Below are 15,286 nucleotides of genomic sequence, written 5' to 3'. Positions count from 1 at the left end.
GGCGGCACGGCGCCGCCCGCCCACGGCGGCCGCTTAAGCCGCGGCGGGGAAACCCCTCCCCGGCGGCGCCGCCCCGGCCCCCGGCACGGCCGCGGCCACGGTCACGGCCACAGCCACGGCAGCGGGGCGCCGCCGCCATCCCGCGGCCGCCGCACGCTCCGCACCGCCGGCCGGGCCCTTCGTGCGCCCTGCCTGCTGGCTGCCCCGCGCTCGGCTCCGGCATCGCGACTGCTCCCTCCTCCAGCAGAAAGGGATCTGTGCGAGCGGGCTGACAGCCGTGCCCAGGGGGGCAGGAAGGCCAATGGCATCCTGGCCTGGGTCAGGAATTGTGGCCAGCAGGAGCAGAGATTGTCCCCCTGTACTCGGCCCCTGGAGTGCTGTGTTCAGTTCTGGGCCCCGACCACAAGAAAGACACAGATGTGCTGGAGCGTGTCCAGAGAAAGGCAACAAGGCTTGTGAAAGGTGTATCGAGAACGTGTCTTATGAGGAGGGGCTGAGGGAGCTGAGTTTGTTTAGAAGGTTGAGAGGGCACCTCATCACTCTCTACCGCTCCCTAAAAGCACGCTGTAGTGAGGTGGTGGGTCTACCTCTTCTGCCGTGCCTGCAGTGAGAGAATGAGAGGAAAAGGCTTTAAGCTGGGGCATAGGAAATTCAGAGTAGATATTTGAAACCTTTTTCACCGTTAGGGTGGTCAGGCACTGGAATTGGTTGTCCAGGGAGGTGGTGGAGTCACCATCCCTGAAGGTGTTTAAGAGGCATCTGGATCTGGTGCTGGGTGATGATTTGGTTGGTTTGGGGTTACAGTGGTAGTGCTGGGTGGATGGTTGAGCCTGATGATCTTAAAGGTCTCTTCCAACCTTGATGATTCTATGATTTTTGCCACCCACCCATGCTCAGCTCAAAGCCAGTGGCTGTGGTGAGCTGCAGAGGTGATGGTGAGCCCATCAGGTTCCTTCAGGAGTGGAGACAAGGAGGAAAATGAGAGCTGTCTGGTTTCTGCTGTCCATACTTGGGGACAACATTGTTTCCTGCTGCCTTCTCTTCTCTTCTGCTTGTGGCTCCTGCCCTGGAATGGCTCTTGAACAGTCTCCTAGAGTGGGGGGCTGTTGACACCAGCAGAAACTGGGAATATTACTCAGGCAGCACTGGACAATGTTGATGCCAAAACAGAGTCCTGAAAGTGCCAAACCTAAAGCATCACGGTACTGACAAACCCCTCGGGCAGAGGCAGCAGGGCTGCGCATTCTCTGCCCTCATGCCTGCCTGTGCCTGCAGGAGATGGCAGCTCTGGCTGGGCAGTCCAGGCCAAGATGATGTTGAGCCTTGGTTCTGCCAGGGCCTGTGCAGCGGGTGCTGCTTTGGCACTCCGGGTAGGAGAAGGACAGAGGTAGTTGGTGTCCCATGCTGTGATACCGAGGGAATTGGCACTGTCTTGGTTTGGGTTGCCAGTGGCTGAGCCCTGCTGGGTAGCCCCCAGGTCACCATGTCCCTTCCCACGGAGAGAGCAGCTGGAGCTGTGACTCAGGCCAGCTGGGAGGGGCTGCAAGTTCCCCATGATCCCGAATCTGCTCTGGAGGCATTGACCCTCTCATGCCTGTTCAGCTGCTGATACTGTGGGAACAGGCTCCCACCGCATGCTTCCCTGGCTCCCTGGGGCTCAGCATGAGACATTCCTCCACTTCTCCTGGGACCAGGGTATCTGCATACATGTCCTTGGATTTCTCCATTCCTCTCTCTCTGGAGGTGCTCCGTGCTGCTCTCCTGGGAGAAGGGCTGCCCCCAATAAGCAAGCAGTACCCAAGACTCGAGGAGTTTTACAGGGTTTGGTTGTTGCTGTGCTGTGTTTTGCTTTGGTTTGGGTTTTACGGACAATTCACTTAGAGGAGTGATGGAAAGGAGTGAAATATACAGATGGACACATCTGTCAGTTCCAGCTACAGAAACCATGCTGCACAATTCACCTCTTTTTGCTGTCTCCTGCCAGTTGCCACACATCTCCTTCGTGGGCCCCTAAGTTCCTGTTCATCAGAGTGTCACAAGTCCAGATACTCTTGGGCAGAGAAACACAGGAAGTTTAATGAACCTGCAGTATCTTACCAGAGCAAGCCTTTCTGACATGAAATCACTTCAGCAGTCCACTTGGTAGGAGCAAGAATGTAGCTCTGAAAGGAGGACATCAGCACGTTTCCTTGTCTTTCTTTCCCTCAATCTCTTTCCATGCCAGGCGGGGGGCAGTGCTTGGAGCAGTTTTCCCTCGCAGGGAGGAGTCCTTAGTTCATGCTTTGGTGCAGAAGGACCTCTAGTGTCCCTTCCTAGTGATTTCCTTTGGCATCACTGCTCTAGCTCCGTGTTTCTTGATCTCGAGACTTTCCTACGTACTGTGGAAGGAGATAGGATCCTCAAAGTGCATGCAGGGAAGTGACTGGGACAGATAAGGCTGGGTTGCTCCTCCCTGGGCAGAAGTCAATTACTGTATGCCCCAGCCTTACCTTGCTTTGCTTCCATGACTCCTCCATATCCTTTTTTCTTCATCTCAGGGACCACCGGGTGCCTCTTTGTACACCACAGGCTGCTCCATTTAAATACAATACATTAGATGCCCCTGCTCTCTCAGTAATGAATTTTCCACTGAATTTCAGTGAACACCAGTGTAAAATCTGTAGATTCATGTTGTGCTTGGGACTTTTGTAGAGTGTCCCACCAAAATCTCTGCTTAGGATTTATCAGCATAAAATTCTCATAAAGAGATTGAATTTAATTCATCAGTGGCAGCTGTTAGGAACACAACAAAAGCGATCTTACGTGTTTCGATCTGCTTCATCATTCACACGGGTATTCCTTATTTCATCACCTAGATTGTCCTGAATGCCTCACTCCAGTGAGACAGCGTGGGAGGTGGGGCAGGCAGGGTGGTCTTCCTGGGACGGAGAAGCTCGCAGGGTCTTTGAAGGCGGGGGAAGATTTAGCAGAGACTGTGTGAGAATGGAAGCAGATGGCTTTTAGATGTTGATATATTTCCAAACCCAGCGTTTCACTTGCGGTTTGACTTCACCCTGCCACGCAGCCCCTCTGGGTTTGCGTGGGCTCTTACTTGGGATACAGCTGAGCAGCGGAGTAGGTCTCTCGACTCTCCACAGGATGGACACGGGCGGGTCACTCTTCGAAGTGAATAATAAAGTCAAAGGGCGCATTCTCCCCATGGAAGACCCCAGCATCCCCGCACCCGCCTTCTGCTTTGCCTTCTCCTCCCACCCGGGCAGGAGCAGCTCCGCAGGCTGAGGAGAGCCCGGGACCCACCGGAGCCCAGTAGCTCACGCCTTTTCTGACTCTTCCTTCTCAGGAGTCAGAGTTTCCCAGCTCCGGACTCGCAGGTATCGGGAATCCCTGCCGCTCCTCCTCCCGCTGCCGCCGCCGCCGATGAGTTTCGGTTTCCATTTCCCCGGCGAGGCGTTCCCGGTGCTGCCCGGGCACTCCCGAGCTGTCGGCGGCCGAGGGATGGCGAAGGGACGGCGGCAGCGGGGCCGGGGGAGCGGCACGGGAGGTACGGAGCGGGGCGGTCGGGAGCAGGCTGGGACACCCCCGGGCACGGGGCCGAGCGGTGGAACCGCTGAAACTGCAATAATCTGCTGTGCAGCGCCTCGGGGACGGGGCATGAGGGGCTTAAACGTGTCCCAGTGCGCAGCACTCGGAGCGCGGGGAATGGACGGAGGAAGAATAGGGAACTGACAGGGATTTTCCTCTCTAGTTCTATGTCTGATGTGTGGGAAGAGTGGACAGCGAATCTCCAGAGGTGTTAGGTAAATTCGGGTAGGCTTTGCTGATGACCACCTTTCACTCTTGGACATCCTGGGTCCCAGACACTTGTGCTGGAGAAGAGCTACTTGCAGGTACCTGAGTCTCTGGTGCCTCTAGGTCGGGAGGGCACCTGCAGCCCCTGGGCTGGAGACAAGGAGGTACTTCCTTCTGCTGTAAAGAGGCGATGAGTGAATTTTCTGTCATTGCTTCTCCAGCGCCTTGTAAAGTTCTTGACTTGAAGGCATCCTGTCCCCAGGGCTGTGACAAGTCTGGAGTGGCCAGATGCCTCAGGAAGTGCTTCGTCTCCCTCAGACACTCTCCACAAGACTGTGTTTCTGCTGATGTTTCACTGGTTGTCTTGGGAGCTGGTGGCACAGCAGCCTAAGAGATGGAGAAAGGTCCTTTAGTGTAGAGTCATCCAGCATGAAACCAACCAGTGGGTAGGCAGGACACTGAAACCCTAAGGGGCCTGAGAAAATAAGTCACACACACTTGTCTCACTTTCTCCTGAGAAGTAGAAGCTCTTGCTGAAAGCAGTAGCACACAGACACCTTGGGAAGGGGGCTGAGGTGGTTAAGGTGTCTGCTGCCATAGCATGAACATCGTGTCTGTCTGTGTGTCCTGCAGAGTGTGCACAGTTGCAGAGGAACGAGGAGGTGCGGTGCTCAAACCACTACGCAACACATAAGCTCATTCTCTCCCCTAATGGGAAGCTTTCTGAACACTGGGCTAAAGGTTCAGCAAACTGCCCCAAGACAAGGTAAGAAGGTTTCACAGGGTGGAGGTACGGATGGCAATGGTGAGAAAATGCAGCCTGCTTTTCCCCAAGGTAACATCCAAGAGTCTGAGGCACGTTCATGTTGTAGAGAGGGAACTGGAACACGTACCTTCCTAGTACCCAAAACCATCTTCTTTTTTAACCCAGCCAGAAGTGCATGGGTTTTGAGGATGATACCAAGATCTGAGCTGCTTGGGGTGCACATGAGACAGGTTTCTCTCAAACTTAATAAGAATCAGTATAACATAACAGAGCAATGTTGATGGCTTGCAAATCACCCATGGCTTGGGAAAACTGCTGGTGAAAGACACAAGCATGTCTTACCACTTTCTGATGAGGCTGTGAGGGTAACCATCATCTACAAATGGCCCAGCAGTTTGCTGTGTGTCTCTCTTGCCCAGGGCAAGATAACAGAATCAGGCTGAGCATGGTTCTTTCCCAGCTTCTTGTGGAGCAAACCACAGTGAAATCAGTTAGCCCTGCTACAGCAGGTCAGCATAAGAGAAGGTGAATCAGCCTTCAGGTGACCTATATTTTTCCACATACTTCCTGCTAAAAGTGATAGGGCTTGGTGGGCAGAGGATCTTTGTCTGTTACTTTGTCTCACACCACAGCATCTATTTATTTTGATTTTTTTTTTCCTTATTTTTGTAGGCTGGTGCAAGAAATGGGAAGCCAAAGTATTGTTCAAATAGCATGTGGGGACCAGCACGCCATGGCACTATGCAGAGGTAGCCTCTTTCAAGAACACTTTTCTTCCAAACAGGGGTCACACTTGCTCTGAGAAGGCAGTGTTTGTACTACTTGCCATAGCTGGTGACACCATTATAGAGTAATGAGCCGTGGGGACACAAAGTGCACTGGCTATCAGTGCTGCTTCTTCCTCCCAGCACCCAGGGACCTGCATCTCTCTCTGTGTCTCTCCAGTTCCTGAGTGCTGCCCCTCCACAAAGCTGTGTGTTTAGGAGAGCAGACGTGCCTGCCCCACTCTGCAGTCATCAGACCTGCTCATTCTTAAGTTCCAACACCTTTGTGGTTGGGAACTTCTTGCAAGTATGACTTTAGGGGTCTTTATTCTTGCTGTGCTGAGTCATGTGGCAACATGGGACTGTCCCAAAGAGGTCAGAAGAAAACAGATTTGGTCCCTGAAAACAAAACTGAGTTTTGCTCCTACTCCCAAAGTGCAAATACTCAAGGGAAGCAGTGAGGCTGAGCTATTTTCTTTTGTTCTGTGTGTGAAGGGGGTGAGCTCTTCACCTGGGGCCAGAACACCCACGGACAGCTCGGAGTGGGGAGCCAAACCACGCTTACTCCCAAACCACAGCTGGTGGAAAGACTAAAGGGCATCCCACTTGCTCAAATTGCTGCTGGAGGAGCTCACAGCACCACGGTGTCACTCTCTGGAGCTGTGTACTCCTGGGGAAAGAACAGTTTTGGACAGCTGGGACTTGGAGACACGAAAGGTAAGGAAGGAGAGCACCAGGAGGGTGTTTTGCTGGTCAGTAAGCCCACCAAATTGCTCCTCAGTATTGTCAAGCTCCTGTGGAGCAGCAGTGGATAGTAAAGTCTTTTGAAGAAAATATATATGGATATGTTCTTTGTTTCTGGACCAGGAAAAGCATGCAGGAACAGTGTATTTAGGGGTTGTTTTTCTATAAAGAACTTGCAATCATTTTATGTGGCTAATTGGATAGTGTGGGCTCTTAAAACCTCTGAGGTCTTACAGGACTATTTCCACTCCTGTCTCCTCTCCAGGAAGTCTTGCATGAAAGAAATTAATTTTATATTTTTTAATCTTCTTTACTTCTCTGTAAACACAAAGTGAAAAAAGAATTTAAATCTCCTCGTGTCTTCAAACTTCGAAGGCTATAGAAGAGTTGCCCTAGACAGACAGAACATCTAATCTGAATGTATCTACACCCTTGAGAATCAGATATTTGAAGGCTAGCAGATATGAAACTACTGCATTTTGTTTTAGGCCAAAGTAAATAAAAATAAAGAAATATTAAAAAGACAGAACATTATGAGAAAGAGTATGTTATACTGGAGGGGAAATGACCCAAACCCAAGCTGTAATTACATTAATTGCTGTAAGAGAGGGCTGAAAAGCATTCTATCCTTCTTGTTTTCTGTTTTTTTCTGTATATGAGACCTGCCAGTACATTTTCAATTTAGCAGTACTATCTTCTTTCCAGACAGGGACTGCCCAACATATGTTGCAGCTTTAGAGCACTGGAAGACTGTATTTATCTCATGTGGGGCAGATCATACTGCATGTCTCTCCAAGGTGAGTCTGGAATTTAAAGTCAGCGACTGAAACCTCACCTTGTGTGAAAAGATATGCTGCTAAAAGTCAGCATGGAGAAATTTGGATGGTATTGCTTGCTTCCACCTAAGCCTGAAGGTGATCCCCAAGGGCTGTTATTACGCTATTGGGAAAACTGGTCTTTTCTCATATTCCTGTCACCTGCATGTAATCTTTTGCAGGGATATGGTGAATGGGAACCCTGAGGCAAAGAGCTACAGTTCAACTCCCAGTACTTTTTGAAAATATTTTTTATAGTACAGTGGTGACTTCAGAAGATGTGAACAATATCTAATTCACTAGGGTCTACTCATACAAGTAAAATTCTTAAGCAACAGGGAGTTATTCTCAAGAGTTAAATTGCTTTTCTCAGGAGCTAGATGATTTGGACTTTAGAGCGTATGATCCGGCTTGATGGAAAGTGAACCCTCCTCATGTTTGAATCAGGGGTGTTTTGAATCAAGTCCCATATAACGTGTCTTGCTGTCTCTCATTCTTGGTTGTGACCGTTTGATTGTTTTTAATACTGCAGTGATCCTGTTGTTTGTTTCTTCATTACAAGGAGGGGCTGGTGTGCACCTTTGGAGCAGGAGGGTCTGGCCAGCTGGGTCACAACTCCACCCGGGATGAACTCCTGCCTCGTGTGGTGGCTGAGCTGTGGGGAGCAAGGGTTTCACACATTGCCTGTGGCAGGTGAGAAGTGCCAATGACTTGTCTTCTAAGGTCAATGCCTTAGGGGAATCACTGAAGAACCGTAGGGAAGGGAGTCACCAAGATGTTCAAATCCCCGTATCACAATAGGTCAGCACTGTCAGAGCACCCATCCACTGTTCAAGTATAAGCCACCCTCCTGCCAGAGCCCCAGTGACAGCAGAATCCTCGATCCCTGGTGAGCAGTGGGAGAGAGCTGCAAAAACCACCAGAAGTCCTTGGTCTGTTTCTCCTTTAATAAACAACGTCCTGGGTTCCAAAGGCCAAAGGACTGTCAAAAGCCTGCATCAGGAGAGTCACTGAATTCCCATCCAGACTGACAAAATGGTAGGTTCTTAATAAGAATTGAAGAGCAGTGATAATTACCACGTTTCACTTTCCCCTTCTGGAACTGGGCCAGAAAAAGTCTCCTGGCAACTCACCTGATCTTGGTATCGGGCTGAGCAGCACAGAACCTGCACATTTGAAAGTGGAAGGGTGTGAAGCAAACATGGCATAACATTATTTTTGTATGTGGAACCAAAGTAAATCACAAACATTAGAGGATAGTGTAGGAAATCTACGTCCATATGTGTCTTTATTGCTGAATGCTTATGCAATAAAGAGTTCTAACACTTTGGTTAAAGGGATTCTTTATCTGGACTGTCAGGACTTTTAAAGACAAGCTCAGGTCTACACTCTGAAAATGAATTTTATTCTGTTTTGCCCTGTGGTTTTCTGCTCATTATGACTTTTTTTTCCCTGAACAGACAACACACTCTGGTCTATGTCTCTTCCTTGGACAAATTCTATTTCTTTGGTTCTGGTGATGAAAGACAACTGGAAGATGAGAGGAAGCCAAATCAGTTGATACCACTTCCCATCAATTCACCAGTGAATACTGGAAAATCCTGCCAGAGTAATGACCACTGCAGATGTACACAATCTGTATTTGTTTCTTCCATGGAGATGTTTGCTTTCTCGATTTCATGTTTACACTGAAAGGCGAACATTATGTCTCATGCTTGCTTGGCCATCCCAGCAAATTCTACTGGGAGTTATTCCATTTGATGCTTGATTATCATGGGTAGTGGCCTCATAGAATTAAACTTTCAGCAGACAACTACTATCTGAAGGGGTTTTTTACTGTTCCACTTTTGTGCACTCAACTCTCTGAAGATAATGACTGTCTCTTCAAATGTTCCTTTGACAATCTTTTTGTTCTTTTACAGAAAAGGGTGAGTCAAAAAAAGGGATCAAAATTACTGCAGGAGTACACCAAAGTTTTGTCCGTTGCAAGGAGAACAAGGTATGTGCACATTTGATCATGGCTTCTGATTTTACCACTGTCCACATTACTGCTGGAAGCATTTGGATTTTGTGCTTGTAGCACTTCAATTGTATATATGTCTATTGTAGTTTTTTCTGTGCTTTACCTACAGGCTAACTTGTATTGCAGTTATATATGTTCTGTGGTTAATGCATCTGGATCATGCTGGATGACCATTAATTTGTTCATACTTAATCTGAAATCTTCTTGTAATGATTGGATTGAAAAAAAAAGAATCCCATCTGCTACAATTTTAATTTTGTCAATGTTTTCATGTATTTTGCACAGAATTCGTATTTGAATGGAATTGCCACTCTGGAGGATAAAGAAGTGGATGCATGGATTTCTAATTCTAAATGTCGTGAGAGTATAAAAAAGTAAATCAGAAACTTGCTGTTTGGGTTTGTGGGTTTTTTTCCCTGATACATGATTTTCTCTAAAAATTATTATTCTTTAGAGGCTATTGTAGGAACTGTTGCTCAAGAATTTAGCCAAGGCACAATCTTGTACCTTGGCACAAAGTTGACGAAGAGCTGACAAGTTGTATTAGTGAAAGACCCCACTTGCAAAGCAAGGCCTTGTGCAAAAAAACTAATCCAGAGTACCCAAACTGGAATGCTTTGCCAGCATTTAAAAAATAGTGGTCACTTCTTTAATAACACATTTTCAAAAGCAGTACATATATACCGCTGTGGGATGCCTTACACTTACAGTCTTTCTCAGGTTTTATTTGGGAGGTTATTTTCTTTGGGACAGTCTGGCTCCAGCTGCTGATTTTGAGCATTTTGAAAGCTTGGCTAACTTGGAACTAAATGTTTTCCTGACCACTTTTAGAATAGTTTGGATCATGTGAAAAGTGGTGATTGAGAGGGTGAAAGAGAGGGTTCTTTCCAGATCTCAGTAGGAGGGGCCTGACAGCAAATTGCTTGATAAAATAGCTGCTTCAGTAAGAACAGAACTAGGAATACCCCGAGTGAGTAAGTCTGATATCCCTTCAGGTTCTGGGAACCCAGCACTCGTGCAGCAGTAAATTGATAGCCTGGTGGATTTTCACTCCACTGCTACAGAGATCCTGTCATGGAGAGGGTTCTCCTCCCTCCCACGTTGCAGTGTCTTTTATTTGGCATAACAAACAAAAGCAGGTAATGTTCTGACCTGTCAGGAGAAGAATCTCCATGATAACACTCACCAGAATGGAGCACTGGCTGGCATGGGGGGCTTGAGCAGGTTCCCTTACAAGGCCCAGGAAAGCAGAGGTGGCTTGCCAAAGATCAGTAACTCCTCAAGTACAACACTTCTCCAACACTAACAGAGAAGTGGTGCTAAGAAAAGTTTTGTGTGGTCAGGTGCATACACCCTTGTACATGTTTTTTGTTCTTTCAGAGTTAAAAACCTGAAGTTGAAAGGACTGACTTTTTGATTTTTTTACCATCAGGAATATCATACTGATCTTTTCATCTGAGGCTTGCATCAATGGAAGCTTCCTGGACAAAAGGTAGGATGCACTGACTTAGACGTAACAGAATATATTGGCTGCATGTAAACTGACCAGAAAGTGTTATTTTAGGTCACATATGTAGAAAAGATTGGTTTTATCTGAAAATGCAAGAAGCAAGTCTTTATTTTGCAAAGCTCAAGCTAATATTAAGATTTTTATAGCCCTGGTCCTACTGAAATGTGCTAGAGAAGCTCACATTTTAGAAGATTATCCTTCAGTGATATTTGGCAGATGATGTTAATCCCTCCAGACAATATCCAGTTCTCAGAGGATCCTTAATAGCTCCTTCTGGCACTGAAGTGGAAGCCATTTTAGGGTGAAATACAGGAGTCTACCATTTATAGTTCACAGCCACACAAGACAGAAAGGACAGGATGGTAATCACATCACAAAACAGTGGCTTGTGTTGTCTGTCTTCTTTAGAACACATGAAATTATACCCACGGGAGCTGGGGCTGAACTTTCCAAGTATTCTCTGATATTACAATGCTTCATTATTCAGTCAAAAATTATTAAGTGTTCTTTTTTATTTTTTTTTATGTTGTGATAGAGACAAACATTTCAAAACTTCCAAAGAAGTCTCAGGCATAGACATGTCAGAAGTGAAACGTTTTTATGAGAAGATCAGTAAAAACCGAACAGCCTACCAGGAGGTAAGGATTTTATATAAGGACGTTGTCATTACACAGATACTGAGGAGCTTTGGATTTGTGCATGAAACTTAGGAATTTCATGCCAACCTAATTGTATTTTAACCCTTCTCTCTCTCTTCTTTTTTTTTTTTTTTTTTCTTCTCTCCCTCTCAAGGTGCAAAAGGAGATTAGGAACTTACTGCCATCATTGTCTCCCTCTCCCATCTCACCTGAAAATTTCAGAGTCTACTTGATCTTGCCTTTTCTTCTGCAGGAGAAGGATGGAGACTCTTTCCTTTCTCTGATTCTTCTAGCTCAAGCCATCCTGAAGCTTCATCCAGAGGGTCTGCAAACTCTTGGTAGGGTTTTATGATGGTAGAACTGAGTGATTTAAATGCTTGGTCATTTTCTGCTGCAGAACAAGTGTCATTATCACTGATGTAATATGTTCCAGAGCTTGAAATAATTGTTTTTGATAGACATATAAACATGGGGACTATGCAGCAAGGCACAAGAATTTAAAAAGTTCTATCTAAAGTTTAATAGTTTTTGTAGTGCAAGCTTAAACTTCTTTTAATTCATTTGATAAAAAGAGCAGCTTCAGCCACCAATTGCAATGCTTTATACATTACCTGTGACCTCACTAGCCGTTTTCTTTACAGAATGCCTATGGTCAAATCTAGAAACATCCTTTTTCAAGGAGCTGGTTAATCTGTATCAGAGCGTTTCCCAGCAAGTTCTGTTTGAATTTTTCCTGTCGCTCATAACCACTGGGCCAGGCCACTTCTTCAACCTGGATCCAGCTGAAACTGGGCCTCTGCAAATACTGCAGATGCTTTACCAGGTGAGAAGGTGCTTGGATCCCGATTAGACAGGGTGTCTCAATGTAGCTTAGAGAATCTTAATACTTCTCACTTGTTGAATTCTCTGGGTTTGACACTGGTTCAGGACTCTCTTTGGCTGTACACGAGCAGTTTTGAAGCAGTCCTGCTCGAGTTGTGCCCGACTGACCCTCTGTAGAAGAGATAAAGCATGTTATATAGTCCCTGGCAGGGGGAAGAATGCTTTCACTGGTGTCAGGAGTGCATCCATTGATGCCTACACAGCTATGGGTGTGGTGTCCTCTATGTAACATGCCCATTCCCCTTTCTGCTGGTGAGATCCCTCACCCCAGTAACTGCTCAGAGCATTTAGATACAGCCTATCTGCTTGGTTTATTGTGGCTGCCACAGTAATGCTCTGTGATGCTTTAAGAGCCTGTTAACCTGACAAATTCTCTGGAACAACAGCATTAGAACCTGCACATGAACAAGGGAAACAAAGGAAGCACTAATTGTGTTCTTTTGGACAACCATACTTTCTCCTATGGAGATATTCAAAGTTTATGAAAGTCAAGAGCTGAAGAACACAGTACAAATCAGAGAGACTTGTTTTGTTCAGACTTGAATTTGGCTGAGGATACAGAGTTGGGCCTTAAAGTTTAGACTCTCAAATCTGAATTTATGCAGATAAATAAATTCAAAAATGCAGCAGTCCTACTCCTCTGTAAGTGATTACATGATTTGGAGCTTTAAATGTTCACTGTCCCCCTGCAAGTATCTTTTCCAGGCAACAAGCAGGAACATGAACAGGGAATCGCAGAAACATGAAAGACAATCCAAGGGAAATATACTTTTTCTGGGATATTAATTGTAAATGAAAATTGCTTTCCTGCTAGTTTATACATGGCTTTCTAAGACTTCCCACTGTGAAGCACTGTGCTACTTACAGCACTTTCAGCCCTTAACTTCTGTGCAGGGTCTCAGAGCCCTTTCTGAAGAAAGCTCTGTCAGTCCTGTCCTGCCAGACAGACACAGCTCACGAGTTCTGCTGCTGATATATCGCGTGTTTCAATGCAGGTGAACTCCAGAACTGGTTTCAGAGTACATGAAAGCAACTTCCATATACCTCAAGTGAGAGAAATTATCAACCTATGTTCATGGTTCAATATAGCGGTAAGTATAAATCTTCCAAGCAGTGCAAAACACTCTTTTTTCTTTTATTTAAATAGTTTATATATATATGAAAGTCAGCTCTAGAGACTAACCCAGCACATCTCAAAGACATTTATTTTCCCTAGTCCTGCAATGCTCTAAATTATGCAAGCCCTTTACCATCCCAGTGTTCCAGCAGCTACAACAGAGCCTTTCCTGGGATGATCCCTGGTTCTGAGAGTTGTAGCTGCCCTCCAGCATCTCAAGCAGCTCTGTTTGCTTTGAACTAGTAATCACTGTGAAACAGCAGCACGAGGGAGGGTTGCTATACTTTGTGTTACTCTGGATTTTACTATGTTTAATTAAGAGAAATATTTTGAGGTGTCTCTGAACTTTTATTTAGAAACCCTATTGAGCCTTTCAATGTACTTACATCTTACAACACAGCCGTGGTAATAAAAAATAATCTGTGGCATTTCTTGATGACACAGAGTGAAAATTAGCTACCCAATGCAGTCAGCGTCAGAGGAGGGCTTTCCTTTGGCAAAAAAAAAAAAGTAAGCTTTCTGGCAACTTGGCTGGAATTTGTAGGGCAACTGCCTAATTCCTTCATAAGCTTTCATTTGCTAATGTACCAATTTTGTACCAATTAACCAGAGCGGAGGAGGTTTGAGAAACAGCATAGAATCAAAAGCCAATTAGGACATTACCTGAAGCTGCTGCCTTATCACACTGGAGGGTGTAACATCATAAATTAGATTATTTTTAGACCAGTATCTATTTTTGGTATTACATATACTAAACCCAGCAGTTTTTAAAAACAGTATACCATAACCTGAGTATGCAGGACATTTTGGTGTAGCTGAATTAAGGAAGATGCTGTTATAATCACTCTGTTTTACTCAAGGCACTACTGTAAACAAGTGTCTGTCTGCACAGAAAGGTTAGATGCCTCTCTCTCCTCCTCACTCACAGAAGTGTGTAGAAGCTGTTTTTAGGACGTGAACCTCCAGTAGTGCAGTGCTCATGCACCCAAGGGCTCATTTCAGAGACACGGGAGTTTGCCAGGGTACACACAGGCAGTTCAGTCTGCACACATCCCTCAACTCTGGTTTCACAAGGGAAAATCAGCATGTCTTTTCCTTTCTTCCTTGTCCTTTCAGACAGTCCTATGGAAGCTGAGCAAGTACCCATGCATCTTTGACAGAGAAAACAAGATCCTTGTTCACCGTACAGAATGCAGTTTTCTGTCCAGGACCTCTCCTGTAAGTGCAGCCAATTTTGCTACCAATTAGAAGAGATAAAACACACTGCTAACAGACTGTTACTTCAATCCTCAGACACCCTTTATATGGATCCCTGAGACATGGAGTTTTCGTGTCAGAAGACAACACCTTCTGCAAGACATATGGAAAAATTTAAAATCCGCCTCAAACCAAGATTTCAGGAAGATGTTAAAGGTAAGATACTAAATTTTATTTCTTGTTAGTTCTATCTTGCTGCAGTGTTCCTTGATTTTCAGTGTTACTGAATATTGGTAGAAGGGTTTCAGTATCCTCTGAGCATACAACAAAAGAACTGCTCATCAAATTATTACAAAACATGTTCCATAGATGGTGTAGAGTAAATCTGGAGGGCAGTATTTTACATCCTTATTCCAGACAGCTTTGTTGGCGTAAGTTAAATGTAAGTGGCAGTGCTATTTACCGCAAGGCTGCTTTGGGGTAATGGAATAGGATTGCTCAGTTGTCAAAGTCCAGTACTGTTGCTGCTACACCGACTTTTGAGACTTTATACTAGTACCTTAAAACCCCAGCATCTGGGGAACCAGCCTGAGGGGTCAGCAAGCAACACAACCACAAAATGACATTTTCTCTCATGGAGATGCTGTCTGAAGGGAAAGGAAGGATAGTGCTGGCCAGAGAGATGAGCATTTGATTACAATGCTGCTGTCTCCACGTGCCTTTGATCCGTGGCTTCCACACTGATCCGAGGGTTGCGGCAGTTGAGTTTCCTGCAGCAATCATGATGCTGGCCCTGCCCTGCAAAAGCCATTAGCTGGCTGACGTGGGAACAGGACACTTGCCCAGAGCAGAGTTCAGCTCAGGGACCATGTGCCCCACCTGTCACTAACACAAAGTCTGGCATCACACCTGTGCCACAGGAATCATGGACCTTGGTGCCCTTGGTGCACCCAGTTCTGGTGCTTTCCAAGTGAGCTTTCTTGCCAGAGCTGTCAAAGCTTTTCTTTCCCATTTACTTAGGAGAAGATTCACAATGGCTGC

The 15,286-nt window shown here is 46.0% G+C and overlaps 1 protein-coding gene across 3 annotated transcripts in view; it reads left to right on the top strand.

The window, feature by feature from the left end:
* Positions 1-15,286, top strand: part of LOC120752563 (probable E3 ubiquitin-protein ligase HERC3) — a 29,108-nt gene that overhangs the window by 6,109 nt on the left and 7,713 nt on the right. For all 3 annotated transcript variants that reach the window (XM_058420539.1, XM_058420540.1, XM_040063809.1), the window contains 15 exons: positions 4,423-4,555; positions 5,228-5,304; positions 5,815-6,036; positions 6,769-6,860; positions 7,441-7,571; positions 8,339-8,487; positions 8,801-8,877; positions 9,187-9,275; positions 10,334-10,393; positions 10,947-11,049; positions 11,204-11,387; positions 11,691-11,872; positions 12,927-13,022; positions 14,165-14,266; positions 14,342-14,461. In XM_058420539.1, the coding sequence (XP_058276522.1) occupies positions 5,241-5,304; positions 5,815-6,036; positions 6,769-6,860; positions 7,441-7,571; positions 8,339-8,487; positions 8,801-8,877; positions 9,187-9,275; positions 10,334-10,393; positions 10,947-11,049; positions 11,204-11,387; positions 11,691-11,872; positions 12,927-13,022; positions 14,165-14,266; positions 14,342-14,461 (1,671 nt within the window). In that variant the 5' untranslated portion in view covers positions 4,423-4,555; positions 5,228-5,240. The remainder of the gene's footprint in view (positions 1-4,422; positions 4,556-5,227; positions 5,305-5,814; positions 6,037-6,768; positions 6,861-7,440; positions 7,572-8,338; positions 8,488-8,800; positions 8,878-9,186; positions 9,276-10,333; positions 10,394-10,946; positions 11,050-11,203; positions 11,388-11,690; positions 11,873-12,926; positions 13,023-14,164; positions 14,267-14,341; positions 14,462-15,286) is intronic.

The sequence above is a fragment of the Hirundo rustica genome, chromosome 5 (genome assembly GCF_015227805.2).
Source record: "Hirundo rustica isolate bHirRus1 chromosome 5, bHirRus1.pri.v3, whole genome shotgun sequence".
In the NCBI taxonomy this organism is placed as follows: domain Eukaryota; kingdom Metazoa; phylum Chordata; class Aves; order Passeriformes; family Hirundinidae; genus Hirundo; species Hirundo rustica.
This window is presented reverse-complemented; position numbering and strand designations above follow the sequence as displayed.